The sequence below is a fragment of the Brachyhypopomus gauderio genome, chromosome 20, assembly GCF_052324685.1.
Source record: "Brachyhypopomus gauderio isolate BG-103 chromosome 20, BGAUD_0.2, whole genome shotgun sequence".
Lineage (NCBI taxonomy): Eukaryota > Metazoa > Chordata > Actinopteri > Gymnotiformes > Hypopomidae > Brachyhypopomus > Brachyhypopomus gauderio.
In genome coordinates, this window is record NC_135230.1 from 12,820,504 (window position 1) to 12,834,239 (window position 13,736).

Consider the following 13,736-nt stretch of genomic DNA (forward strand, 5'->3'; position numbering starts at 1 on the left):
AATGAGAAAAAGAGGCAAAGCTACTGTAATTTTTCTTTCTTCCCTTCTTTCTATCGTTGCTGTTGTACAGGGTCTTGTAAATTAACAATTATTTGAGCTTAAACTGGGAGAGGGTGATAGTGATTATGATTAAGTTCGTTTATCAACTTTATTGATCCCTTAATGATGTTTCCTTTAGGCAAATTAAGGTAAAATAGCAAGATGATGACGGAAAATAGAGATGGAGAGAAGATAACAACTGCAATGCTAACAATGATGTATGATAAAAAATGAAGATTAAGATAACATCAGCAGTCAGCAGACTGGGTGTCTTAAAATTGGGTTCAAACACAATGCTATTCTCCAGGACATTAAAACAAACAATTAAAATAAGTAGAGAAGTAAAATAAGTAGTAGAGTAGGTATCTATTATGAATGTGGCACATTTTGCTGTGTATATTGTGAAATACCCAGTCATAAATGAATTCTTTGTTAATCAAAATATGAAAGTGAACGAATCTGCCTTACTCAAATGCATGATGAGTGTGCCCATGTGTAAACAGGAAGTGTTTCCAGGGGTTTGTCTGCCGTGTGCACATTTTGCCGCTCGCAGGGTGATGTAAGATTATAAAGGTAGCTTTTTATTTTTAAACACTTTGACTACTAATTATAATCATTCAGCATACCTTTAGTCATAGTCCCAAGTCAAAACAACAAATGAGCTCAGGTTGATGATGACTTGATTTTGATGATGAAGCATTTTGGCTAATTTAGCTAGTTAGCTAGCTAACTTAGCATTACTTATAACTTGCATTGTTGCTTTGGTGTTTGCAAATGTTTATATTGTCATTATAGGTGCTTTGGTTTATCAAAATTGGTATATAATGTGTGTGCAAGCTAAAATTGAACGTAAGGTAACTAGTTAGCTAGCTAGGATAGCTAGATAGCATAGTTACTTCATACTGAGTGCATATGTTACATTTTATTTCAGATCCTGCTGAAAATGGCTCATATCACGATTAATCAGTACCTCCAACAGGTGGGTTCATTTTCGCAACACCACTAAAGGAAAATGTGCCAACCCGTCGGCTTTACATGTGTTCAGTTTTTGCTCTAATATGTGTCGTAGGTGCTGGAGGCAATTGACACAAGAGACGGAGTCTTCTGTGCAGAGTTGCTGTCATTCAAACACCCACACGTAGCCAATCCTCGTCTGCAAGTAAGATATTTATAGAGTCACTGTGCTGTATATAAAAACTATATTTCCTCACTAATTTTGAAATTGCAGTTTTTTTTCCTGCCTGTGCTTATTCGGTGCGCCTGTTTGTTCCCCCTTGTTTTGTGTCTGCAGCTTTCCAGCCCCGAAGACAAGTGTCAGCAGGTGCTGGAACCTCCGTACGATGAGATGGTTGCTGCACATCTCAGGTGTGTTGATCACGTGTCTCTTCCTGCCCACGCCCTGCCGGGCCAAGCGCTTCATTCAAGGGTTTCGTGCTTTAGTTCAAATTTCAAATGTATTGTTGTGGTTGTCTCGCCTCTGTGCAGGTGTACATACGCAGTGTCCAACCACGACTTTGTGGAGGCATACAAATGCCAAACAGTGGTGGTGCAATATCCTTCTCGGGGAGGGAAATGAAGACAGCGTGCAGCACAATAAAAATAATAAACATAAACAATAAACACTGCTGATGGATGTCTGCATGGCAGTTTTACAGCTTTGGAGAAAACGTTCAGGGCCGAGATACTCATTTCCATCACGTTTATGATTGCAGATTATGTTGCAGCATATTCCTAGTTTATAGTTGTACAAGGAAATCCTAGATTGGGAATTGTTTTATGACTGCAGACCCAGACATCTTTGTTCCTTAACATCATACATCATTTCTGAAAGCTTTTCAAGCTCACAAAGAAGAGAACTGGTAAGATTACGCTGCCAATTATTTGTGCTCTTATGAACAATAGTCCATTAGATTTACCATCTAATATACTAACTATAGATTTACCATCTAACAATATACTAAATCATATAAATCTTTTTTTGTCAGGGCTTTGCCAGTGATGTTTGCTGTAACCCTTGACCTGAGAATATTCGCAAACAATGTGAGTTATATTTTGGGCATCTTTGGGGTTTAGGTTGCAGGGTTGTTCCATTTTGTCCTAGCCATTGACACCTACACCAAGCTCCTTAGGTTTTGAAAACTATAGGAATGGATGCAAAACTTTAAAAATCATCTTAATTTACCAGTGTTAGGCTTGGGTATTTATTCTGTTAGATTTTCCCAGAGGTACTGCTTGTATATAATGTTTGGATGCCAGGAGCACGCCAAGATAAAGACATCACACAGCATAAACAAAATGACATTTCCCATTTGAGAGGAAAAGTCACTTTACTGATGATTGTAATCGTGTGAACAACACTGTTTAATGCAGCTACAAGGAGGATCGTTCCATGATTAAAAGGATTGTTCAGTGATTAAAACAGGAATTGTTGGCTCAGGACTTGAAATATAATAATAATTGTTGCTTATTCTAACAGTATCAGTCTATAACTGTGTGTGTGCCTCTGGCCCCTCCTCTGTCCTAACGAGTCATTCTCTGTGGGCGTGGCTGTTCCTTGTGGGCGTGGCTGTTTCATGTGGGCAGGCAGAGCAGCAGCTTCAGAAGAAGGGGAAGGGGAAAGTGGGGGACATGTTGGAGAAAGCAGCTGAGCAGCTAATGAGCTGCTTCCGAGTGTGTGCCAGTGACAAGTGAGCATGCGCACACACACACACACACACACACACACACACACACACACATACTCGTTTGCATAATTTGGCTAGGACAATAGCAGTGTGCGTGTGTCTCCTGATCTCTGCCCATAACAGTCGCGCCGGCATCGACGACTCCAAGAAGTGGGGGATGCTGTTCTTGGTCAACCAGCTGTTCAAGATCTATTTCAAGGTGAGGGACGGTGTGAGTGTTTCAAGGTGAGGGACGGTGTGAGTGTTTCAAGGTGAGGGACGGTGTGTCTGTGAGGAGGCCTTGGTGTTGAGTTCAGCTTGACCAAAAGTTCTTGAATCCTTGAAAACATTTGCAAGGTTGTAAACGTGTTGGCACACTGGCCTTGGAATGTTTCATTGCTGTTGGAAAATCGAGTGGTTTTGTTCTTCAGGTGTGTTCAGCTCCACTATTTCCCTCAGGGTTGGAGCAGCCTGCAGCAGGAGAAACAGCACTGCGAAATGATTTTCAGAGAGGATATTGTGTGTGTGTGTGTGTGTGTGTGTGTGTGTGTGTGTGTGTGTGTGTGTGTGTTTCTGTGGTCTGGTATGCTTCCCCAGATCAATAAGCTTCACCTCTGTAAGCCTCTGATCCGGGCCATTGACAGCTCCAACCTCAAGGACGACTACAGCATGGCACAGAGGGTGACCTACAAGTACTACGTGGGCCGCAAGGCCATGTTCGACAGCGACTACAAACTGGGTTCGCATCGCATCTCTTGAGTCTCACTTTTTATTACCCAAAGGCCAAAGGGCTTTAATAAGCCTCTAGTTACCTCTGTCAAATATGATACATTCGCAGCAATGTGTGTGTGTGTGTGTGTGTGTGTGTGTGTGTGTGTGTGTGTGTGTGTGTGTCTGCAGCGGAAGATTACCTGTCCTTCTCCTTTCAACACAGTCATCGCTCCTGCCAACGGAACAAACGCCTTATTCTCATATACCTGCTGCCAGTCAAGATGCTGCTAGTATGTATGCTTCTATGCAGATTCACAATACTCTCCTATAGACATTCACCTCAAATACTCTCCTATAGACATTCACCACAAATACTTTCCTATAGATTTACACTCCTGTAGCCATAAACCATTTATACACTCCTACAGAACCTACATAAACTACAAATGCACTCTCCTACAGAAACAAACATTCTGGACACTTTATTGTTATGTGTCTTCATAACATCTTCAGCATGTTAACAGAGCGACACCCAAATGAGGGTGTCGGTTTTGTCTGCTTTCATTCCTGCGAGATCTGGGTCATGACTAATGGTCGATATGGCACCTGCTACTTTTCCATTTTGCAGGGCCACATGCCGACAAACCAACTGCTCAGGAAGTATGACTTAATGCAGTTCGTCGACGTTACCAAGGCAGTGAGGTCAGAGAGGTTCTTAAGAGCTTGATAATAAAGAACGTTTGTTTTTGTCGATTGAGTTAACGTGTGATGGTGTATCACGATCTCTTCCTTTCTTTCTCTTGTTAGTGACGGCAACCTCCTGCTGCTGAACGAGGCCCTGTCCAAACACGAGACCTTCTTCATCCGCTGTGGGATCTTCCTCATCCTTGAGAAATTAAAGATCATTACATACAGGAACCTGTTCAAGAAAGTGTGAGTGGACTGCAGTGAGCACATCTTTGAAATGGGGCTGAGTGATTTTGGATTTTGGTGATGAGATCTAATGGTGGAAATTTAATTTAATAAAAAAACATTTTAACCACTATTGAGATTCCACATAATACATATTACATTAATATTTTCAGTTATATGGAAAAAAACATATATAGCATAATTATAACCATACATACAGTTTCTATAAGAAATTCATACATTGTAGTTCCTCGTACTGGTTAGACAAAGAGGGCCATTATAGCTTTTATTATAACTATTATTGCAACTATTGTCATAATAGTTGAAGCAGATCTTTAGAATCTTAAGGGTCTCGACTACAATGGTCTTGAGATATTCGTAGTGAAAGACTTCATTCTTAGTTCCAAGTAAAGTTCCTTCATATCCCTCCCACTGCTCCTCTAGGTATCATCTGCTGAAGACGCACCAACTGCCCCTGGACGCGTTTCTGGTGGCACTGAGGATGATGCAGGTAGAAGAAGTGGACATTGATGAAGTTCAGTGCATCCTGGCCAATCTCATATACATGGTGAGATGTAGATGCTTGGCCCAAACAAACACACAGGTAGAAAGCTGTGTCTGGTGTGCCTAAAGGTTCTGCTCCACTGAGGTCCAATTACCCCATGCAGAACTCCTTTGATCAGAGACAAACAACGATGCTTTAGGAAAATGCAAAGAACCCACCTGTTATAAAATAAACAGCTGCAAGAGTTAACCGTGGTGGTAATGTACTATAATTTCAAAATTACTCATTGGAACACAGAACGAAAGTTTGGCTTTTAATCCCATAAACACACCACAGAGCAGCGGGCTGCAGAACACACTGGGATTCTCTCAGGAGCCTGCATTGAGTCTTTTTTTTAACAGATTGAACTTGTTAAATATTCTGTACTTTAGAAGTTCCTTTCTTTCTCTGAATGCACACACACCCTGCACAGAACATGTGTAATTCTTGATGTGTCTTAACAATTTTTTATGTAATTCTCATTCACTCAGGGTCACATCAAGGGCTACATCTCGCACCAGCACCAGAAACTGGTTGTCAGTAAGCAGAACCCCTTCCCTCCATTGTCGTCTGTGTCTTAAACAGAGATCCCTCAAAGTGTCTCCTGACCCCTGACCTTGATGGATTCTGCAACAATGAAGAATTCATGTTACCTTACTTCTATTTAGAACATGTCCCAAGTGTGATCATGGGCCAGAAACAACATGAACCCCAGTGGTTTAATTATGATGTTCTCCAATCTTTAAGGCGGTTTCACAAAAGTTTTACATTCTCTCCATTTTAGAACAGTTGTGGCAGTTGTGAACATGGTCTGTTTGACACCAAGGAACAAAGATCTCTTCCTGCCAGTTTGCCAATTTTGGTAAAATGTTCAAAATGCTTGGCATGTGAATTTAGTAGAGATATTTGAATATTTACTTTTCTTTGTCTGGACATCAGCCTTGCAACTGTGGGATTGGAGAGATGGATTTTGTGAAAAGTAACTGCCATTTAAAGAATGTGACCATCTTCTCTTAAACGTTTAGGGAAAAATGCTGAAAGCATAAACATTTTCGAGTGCTCTCTCAAAGCCAAATATTCAGGTCAGGAATGAGTAGAGTATTGTAGCATTTTGGCACGTAAAATATCTGCTTCCGAGGATATTTGAATGCAGAAATTTCATTCAGTAACCTTGTTTCAAAGCATTGCTTTTTCAAATTTTGTATTTTCTCATTAATAGTTTTTTTTATTGTTATGTAAAATAAATGTATTATGATTTTGTACAATTTGTCATATTCCGATCTGATGGGTTATGTAAAACAAGGAAGTGTGAAAATGATAGCATAGTTTATTGTTAAAATTTAACAGTGTTGTTAAATCATACGTTGGGTTTTTGATTTCATATGTCATCTCTGCTCCACCTCAGACCTCACTAGTAGTTGACGTATCCAGGGTAGATAGCGTGAGACTTTGGTGAACACCAGTCCCTGATTACAGTCACTTTCGGACAAAAAGAGTCCAGTCAGAAAAGCTGTGTTTCCTTCAACTGTGGCAACTGGAGTCCCAGACTTATGATCACACTTTCTGTATTGCAGCCGTTTCCTCATGATACCCTTGGGTTTTTGCTCCTCCATACAGAACATCTTATTGGTCAAGGAGAAAGTCAGGTTGAGTTTGGCATGGCAGTCGTCCAATGGGACATATGACGCGTGGCTGTCCCCGCCCACCACCACACCCTCTCTGCCAGTTTTCATCAAGATGTTCTCACTGAAGTCTTTCTCTGGGAGACAGAGGGGCGTAGTGTCCAGACCTAGAATGATTGGCTCCTTCAGCACCAAGAAAGCTAAGTCATCATCGGGATGACCCGTCATATACCTATTATGAAGAGTCCTATGGAGGGTTGCCTCGGAAACGTTCCGTTTTTCATTTGATTGGCCTGCTGTGAGAATTACAAGCAGTATGTGTAAACTAGATATATATGTATATAACCTTTTACAAGAGTTGGTGCTTAGGTTTGGTACTTACCAAAGACCATTTGAAGGTCTTTGTCTGTCGTTTTGCATCCAGCAGTAGTCAGCACAGACCGTTTTCCCAGTATTACGCCATGACAGACCACCTGGCCATCACCGTCCTCAAAGGTCACCTATCCGGCAGAGGACAAGGCACGTCATGCCTTTTAATTGAGTTACTGCTTGAGTTACATCTCTACATGCTCCTGTTAAAGTTCTTAACCAGGATAGATCCATTATGTAGCCATGGAGTCCTCATGCTCTTGTGCTCACCTGCCATGGACAGTGTCCTTGGGGACAGACCTTGTCATTGAGGTCATTTGGGTTCAGATTCAGACCTGCAGAAGTATCGGAGGAGATGCCCAGGTTCCCGCAGGGGTTCTGAACTAAAAGCACAAAGCATGCAATCATGAAGAATCCCAGAGAAGCCTTGCAGAGTTTGAGTTTTCGGTCCAGATTAAGTTCACCGCAGTGACCGTAGCTGTCCCGAACCTATCGATCAAATCTGCTTGAGGCATTAGATTGTCTAGAGACCCTGATATAGACTTGTTAACAGTTCAAAGACAAAACGGTGTCCTACATTCTAACTCGATTTCCACCAGAATGTAAAAGTGTAACAAACCTTGAGGCGAGCAGCTCCTGCCGTCCTGTTGAAGGCTGTAGCCCCTGGCGCAGAAACACCGAAAGGTACCTTGCATGGGTTTGCAGAAGTGTTCACAAGCCAGAGGGCCTTCTGAAGGGCATTCAGATACATCTGCAGAAAGAATGAATGCTAAAGAACTGACTGGCACAGGCCCAATTAACACCATCAAGGTCCACAGCAGCACAGTTCAAATGACCTTTTGTCATATGGACAAAATAAAAAAAAAACACTATCAAATCACCTGTTTGAATCAGGGCTGATTGGTTGTTATAGCCTTGTTAGAACAAAACTCTATTACCCTTGTCACAGTCGCCCCCAGTGAACATCTTGGTGCACGTGCAGCTGTAGCCGCCTATCGTGTCTTTACAGGTGCCCCCGTTTTGGCACGGATTGGATTTACACTGGTCACCATCTGCGTTAAAGCAAAGACACGTTACCAGCTGTTACCAGCTTCATGTAACATGAAGACACCATGATGTTTCACTTCATAATATTCAATTAGGCGAAAAAAAATTATGCTTACCATAGTATATGGCCCAAAAGTCTTCCTGTAGAGGCATCAATCAAAATTAGGTTTTAGTTAGTTCAACTAATCGGATGTATTTTTCAATGGCATAACAATGACATGACATCAGAATACCTATGACAAATCTTACTGTTTTCTGGTTGTCCTCAAAGACCTCTCGGACCTCTTCTTTGTTGCACCTCTCCTCATAGCACTCTTTTTCCAAATTGCCTTTAAAAATCTCCTCCCAAAAGAAAGCATTGGCTCGCTTATGGCGCTGGAAGATTGTGTGGGCTTGTGGGTAAGATGTGAAAACTGACAGGGGAGTTACAAAGGTAGCAGACTGTAGTTAACATCAAACACCATGAGAGAGAGAAAATGCTACGAAGGGAAAATGTTACAGATATCCAATAAGCATCGATATCTGTGAATGCTGTGAATATTCAATAGGAATTGAAAATGCCACTACAGTCAAATGCTTCGAATATTCAATAGGCACTGATATTGCCACTAATGCCAAATGCTATGAATATTCAACAGGTGTTGATAATGCCACTAATGTCAAGTGCTATGAATATTCAATAGGAATTGAAAATTCTAAGAATATACAAAGACATTGATAATGCCATTAAGGGAAAATGTCAGTAATATTCAGTTAGGCTAGTCTGGCTAATCAGGCTAGTCTGATCAAATCAGGTAACTTTCAAGCTTTCAGGAAACTGAAAAGAATGCTGATCAATAATCTACCAACGTCAGAGAGGTTTCTATGAATTTATTATGCAGCATTGGAGAACAATTTTGGCCTACTTCAAGTATTGATATGCAAAACGTATTTCACTGGTGCTGCTACCTTGCATCATTGGTCTGGTTTTGGATATACCTGTTGAATAAAGAGCATGGTTAAAACAAAACTGCATCTAATAATAATATTACTATTCTGATAGTTATGCACAGTAAAACATTGCGGCATATATTATTTGTCATGAATTAACTTTTTAACTCCTAAACCGTTCAGGAAAGTAATGGCAAAAATAGAGGTTTTAATAAATTGCTTCATTAATATGCCTGTGATATATTTACCCCTTTGTGTTTTAATGTGTCTTTACCTGTTTGGTCAGCGTTGGTCATGAGGTTGTTGCAATGCAGTGCAAATAAGAGAAACGTCCATATGTAATACTCCATCATGATCAGTTAAATGACCGAATGCTGTCGTGTTGATGAACCTGTTCTTTTGCTGTCAACACAGTTCCACCGCCCACCTTCACCGTCACACACACACACACACCCAACCACTATATTTTTCAATTTGTCATAAATACAATATCTTTCCAAAGATATTGACTGAAGATTGAAAATGTTCTCCCCACAGTTGACAAATCATGACAATTTTGCAATATAGCTGTATTTTACATTAAATAAATTTGATTTGATAAAAAATGGTATGTTGTCATTATATACTCTCCGACTGCAAAGAACTGCCTTGTCAGTGTTACTGGATGGAACAGAACACACGGCAGTGAAATAGTGGAAAGATTGTGCTGCAAAAAATGGTATGAAATGTCCTGTAGAAGAAGAATCTGCAAACAAAACATACCATGAGTGAACTCTAATCTGTAAACAGCCAAAAATGTCAACATTTGTGTACTGAAGTGCACAAATCAATGCATCTGGACTTCAGACCCTGCTATTTTTCTTTCAGCTGTACTGCAAGGGTAAAAGAACTGAAATCGTACAGAGCTTCCAAACATGGTATGGATCATACATTAAAGCTGTTCTTCAAAAAATAAAGACCAGTGTTTCTAATGCGCAAACTCCAGTAACGGCAGAGATTGTTGAAAGTGCAACAAAAGACAACATAACGAGACTTAGAATCAATACAATCTTTATTCAGTCGGCATTTGTTAAGCATTATTTTGAATCTCTCCCTTCTTAATTCATCTCAGTTTATCAGCCCAATTGAGGTTTCATCATATCCGTATTACAGGTGCATGCCCAAGCTCCTCCCTCTTTTTCCTTGCCTTTCCGGAAGCTTCGTTCCTGGGCATGACCTTTTCCATGACGGTCTCAATCCACTTGATATACTTGGACACCTGCGTGTAGACGCCATATTTCCCCTTGCGAGCGCAGCCCTCGCCCCAGCTCACGACGCCCGTCGCGAACCAGGTGTTTTTGTACTTGGTGACGTGCGGGCCGCCGCTGTCGCCCTGGCACGCGTCCTTGGTCTCCTTGTCGTAGCCGGCGCAGAACATGCGGTTGCTGATCTTGAACTTGGTGGACTCCATGCAGGTGGCGCGGTCCACGAAGGGCACGGTCAACTTCTGCAGCACGCTGGACTGCGGCCCGCCTTCGTAGAGGCGGCCGAAGCCGCTGACCATCCCGTCGTCCTGCTGCATGAGCACGCGCTCGGCGAAGTCGCGATCGGGCAGGCAGGCGGGGAGGATGAACTTGGTGAACTTGATGGGCTTGACGAGCTTGATGAGGGCGATGTCGTTGTGGTAGGTCTCTGGGACGTAGCTCATGTGCACCAGCACCTTGTCGACCACATGCGTCACCTCACGCCCTTCTCTGACCAGGGTGTCAAACTCACCTGTTATGGACATAAAGACATGCATGCCATTTACTGATAGGGTTGCCATTTGTTAGTGGACAAAGAGCAAGGCCATTTGCAACCACTGTAATAGAGCTGAGGATACAAATGCTTAAACAAAGGAACATTTTGGTTTAAAAAAAAGTGATTTATGCCAAACAGAGCCTGATTGGAGCTCCTGATGGACATTTTGTGCTTGGGTTTAATGTGACATTGATATTGAATTAAATCTTGAGTGCACATGAGATTTTGTATGAAAGGGTTTCTTTAACAGGTATTCTGTTTTTAATCCTATCATTATCATCCTCACTCATACTCTCTCTCATACATGCACACACACACACACACACACACACACACACACACACACAGTCTACCTAGAATAACCGTGATGGACCGAGATTGGTTCATGCAGTGGGCTGCAGATAGAATGAAGTATTCGTTTAGAATGGTCCCTCCACAGAAGCCGATCTTGTCTTCATTTACTAGGAGTGCCTAGTTCAGGCGGTCACACAACATGTGGGAGAACAATCAGAGGTTAAACCACACATGGACATTCCGCAAAGTACTGCAGCTTTTTTTGGAGCAGTTAGGAAAATGGTGGTAACATTATAGCAGCAGCATGTAAAGAAGCCAAATTTGATGGAGGATGCGCACTGTTATGACTGCCAGTAGGAAAAGTACCAGTCATGATGACAATTACATTTACAGTGAGACATCAATCAATTACATGAAAACAATGCAAAATATAAGCTGCATTCCGACATTAAACACTTTCAAATATTACTGTAAGAGCAATGAGTAAGTTGGCATGTCTACCTGCCAGGGGCATTCACCCGGTGGACAGTCCTCCCCGTTAACAATTCTTGTGTGTCCAGCAACTTCCGGAAGTACCGGTTCCTCAAACACAGGATTAACGAGCTCTTCGGTGATGAGCCCAAACAGATTATCTGGATCGGTTTCAGTGGTATTTGAGGTAGCTTTTGTTGTGGTGGCTTGCACTAAGTTTGTTACATTTGAACTCGTGCCTTCGGCGTAGTCTTCTTCAGCATGAACGTCAGTGACGTTTTCTGTGGTGTGATGTATGAAAATGCTACGGCCTGGTTTGGGATGTACATATCCACATTTGAAGGGATCTAAAATGAAAACAAATTTTGAAAAGGATACAGGACATGATGGTTACTCATGCTAATAAATCTCAGCTGGATAAGGCAGTGGGGCATTAGGGCTGACAGTAAATTATTATATCTCCAGGACCTCTTACATAAACCAACAATGATTGCTATCACTAAAGATAAATGGTTTTGACAATGAGGGGATGAATCATTCTCATTCTTTCTTAGTCATCCTCTTACCGCTCGATTTGCAGGACTTCCCATCTGTAGCCAGGCTGTAGCCTTTCACACACGAGCACACCGCCATGTTGCGCTCAACGTTGCAAAAGTGTTCGCAACCTCCATTCTTGTCCTCACACATCTGTGGTATTGCTGAAAACAGAAATTAGGTTGGTAAAATGTGATTTTCCCAATACCAGAAATCTTGTGAAAGTGCATGTGAAAGGAGAGTTGATTTACTTTATGAATTCGTATGTTATGGCCTCTTACCAATCTCACAGTTGTACCCCTGATACAATGATGGGCATAAGCAGGTATATGATTTTATTCCGTCTTTACACACGCCAGCATTGAGACACGGCTGAGATATACATGCATCTCCATCTATGAAGACAGAAGTAAAAACAGATCTCTTTCTTGGTCTTATTTGATTGATTCAGACCAAGCCAGGTGCCACAATCTGATCATATACATGACAAAAATCATTGTTGATTATTACACACTTACCTACATACACACTCCAGAACTCATTCTGGGGAAGGGAAGAGGAGAATAAGGGTTACAGCGCTAGGTGGTAAACACTCACATCATGCATCAGGAAGCTAAGAGCAAGCGGTCAAAAGGCCAGATAGCAAACGGAAGGAAGGGGAGAGAGAGCGAAGGAGAGAGAGAAGAGAGTGAAAAGACAGTGAAGAAAGAGTGGAGAGAGAATGAACAGAGTGAAGAGAGAGGAGAGAGTGAAGAGTGGTGAAGAGAGGAGAGAGTGAAGAGTGGTGAAGACGTGCCGTCTTTTCGTTGTCCTCAAAGATCTCCCGAGCCTCCTCAAAACTACAGCGCTCCTCATAGCACTCCCTCTCCTTGTCTCCTTTCTTGAGCTCCTCAAACATGCTGTTGGCCCGCCGGTTTCGTGTGAAGACCTGGTTGGCATCCTTGGTCTGGAGAAAGACTGAGGTTCCGTTTTTTTTTTTATCATTAATGTTATCATTTAAGGTTATTATTTACCTTATAACTAACATTACAACATAGCAAATAAGTAATCGGCTTGACTGATAATTCATAAATATTGTTATGTCCTCATTTATCGTAAAACTTCACATAATACATGTGAAGATGTTGTAGAGCTCGATTCCCAATATAATATAAACTGGTAACATACTATATTTAATATAATACAAAATGTTGTTAATAGCATCATTATAGTATTACTTAGCAGTTAAACCAATTAACAAAAGAGAGCTAAATCTTTACAGCAAATAGATGTGTCATACAGAAGGTTAACACTAAATACCCAAACAACAGCTACTTCGTACTCACCCTCAGGAGTGACGCAGTGTACCAGAAGTAGACATATGAAGGTCTCAAAGACCCAAAACATGGCAAATTCTTATCGTAAACCAGTTCTCTGGTAGAGAGGAGTAAATTCTGGAGGACAGGAGCAGGAGGTCAGTGACCCGCAGGAAAAAATGGGAGGGGAGAGCTAGGAAGGACTCTGAGGAAAAAATGGGAGGGGAAAGCTAATAAGAACTCTGAGGAAAAAGGGGGGAGGGGCAAATATGAGCCACCTATTACAGTTAATAAACATTAATGGTACACGTTAGCTGCTGTGCTGCGGTCCACAGACTGAGCGTAATTCTAAAAACGCACGGCTTTACTCCGCTTATCTGAACCAATTGTATCAGTTTGTTGAGAAAGAGTGAACCCGAACTGCTCTTGGGACTCTGTACTTATATTTACGCTGTAAATACCAAAGATCCAAATATTGGTATAAAATGGCATGTTATTACATTGGTCAATCCAGGATCTGTATGAC

General features: G+C 41.6%; 3 protein-coding genes across 4 annotated transcripts; 1 reads left to right on the forward strand and 2 right to left on the reverse strand.

Moving 5' to 3' along the window:
• The first annotated feature begins 527 nt into the window (after positions 1-527).
• Positions 528-7,808, forward strand: pcid2 (PCI domain containing 2). Of its 2 annotated transcripts, none has more exons than XM_076983197.1 (15): positions 528-612; positions 971-1,018; positions 1,109-1,198; positions 1,331-1,404; positions 1,525-1,590; positions 1,857-1,898; positions 2,025-2,079; positions 2,623-2,726; positions 2,847-2,922; positions 3,300-3,441; positions 3,603-3,703; positions 4,042-4,115; positions 4,221-4,346; positions 4,770-4,893; positions 5,361-7,808. In XM_076983197.1, exons 2-15 carry the CDS (start codon positions 983-985, stop codon positions 5,448-5,450), a joined length of 1,200 nt encoding a protein of 399 aa, XP_076839312.1. In that variant the 5' UTR covers positions 528-612; positions 971-982; the 3' UTR covers positions 5,451-7,808. The 2 variants fall into 2 exon arrangements, with proteins under 2 accessions (XP_076839312.1, XP_076839313.1); XM_076983198.1 differs by lacking the exon at positions 528-612 and adding an exon at positions 684-706.
• On the reverse strand, positions 5,875-9,279 carry prozb (protein Z, vitamin K-dependent plasma glycoprotein b). Its single transcript, XM_076983205.1, has 8 exons — positions 9,112-9,279; positions 8,157-8,320; positions 8,024-8,048; positions 7,799-7,912; positions 7,480-7,611; positions 7,131-7,243; positions 6,874-6,991; positions 5,875-6,784 (listed from the first exon to the last, which is right to left on the reverse strand). The coding sequence occupies exons 1-8, from the start codon at positions 9,188-9,190 to the stop codon at positions 6,255-6,257; spliced, it is 1,275 nt and encodes a 424-aa protein (XP_076839320.1). The 5' UTR covers positions 9,191-9,279; the 3' UTR covers positions 5,875-6,254.
• A 195-nt stretch (positions 9,280-9,474) lies between these two features.
• Positions 9,475-13,408, reverse strand: f10 (coagulation factor X). The gene is made up of 8 exons (XM_076983189.1): positions 13,241-13,408; positions 12,712-12,872; positions 12,434-12,458; positions 12,197-12,310; positions 11,948-12,079; positions 11,412-11,728; positions 10,970-11,087; positions 9,475-10,592 (listed from the first exon to the last, which is right to left on the reverse strand). The coding sequence occupies exons 1-8, from the start codon at positions 13,299-13,301 to the stop codon at positions 9,973-9,975; spliced, it is 1,548 nt and encodes a 515-aa protein (XP_076839304.1). The 5' UTR covers positions 13,302-13,408; the 3' UTR covers positions 9,475-9,972.
• Positions 13,409-13,736: the final 328 nt, after the last annotated feature.

Coding starts and splice junctions, on each gene's coding strand:
- pcid2 (XM_076983197.1), top strand. CDS start 983: ATGGCTCATATCACGATTAATCAGTACCTCCAACAG. Junction 1,019..1,108: donor TTAATCAGTACCTCCAACAG/GTGGGTTCATTT, acceptor TATGTGTCGTAG/GTGCTGGAGGCAATTGACAC. Junction 2,923..3,299: donor TGTTCAAGATCTATTTCAAG/GTGAGGGACGGT, acceptor ATGCTTCCCCAG/ATCAATAAGCTTCACCTCTG.
- f10 (XM_076983189.1), bottom strand. CDS start 13,301: ATGTTTTGGGTCTTTGAGACCTTCATATGTCTACTTCTGGTACACTGC. Junction 12,311..12,433: donor GTTCTGGAGTGTGTATGTAG/GTAAGTGTGTAA, acceptor CTGTCTTCATAG/ATGGAGATGCATGTATATCT. Junction 12,080..12,196: donor GGGGTACAACTGTGAGATTG/GTAAGAGGCCAT, acceptor TTCTGTTTTCAG/CAATACCACAGATGTGTGAG.
- prozb (XM_076983205.1), bottom strand. CDS start 9,190: ATGATGGAGTATTACATATGGACGTTTCTCTTATTTGCACTGCATTGC. Junction 7,612..7,798: donor TGGGGGCGACTGTGACAAGG/GTAATAGAGTTT, acceptor TTCTTTCTGCAG/ATGTATCTGAATGCCCTTCA. Junction 7,244..7,479: donor CAGGAGCTGCTCGCCTCAAG/GTTTGTTACACT, acceptor TTGTGCTTTTAG/TTCAGAACCCCTGCGGGAAC.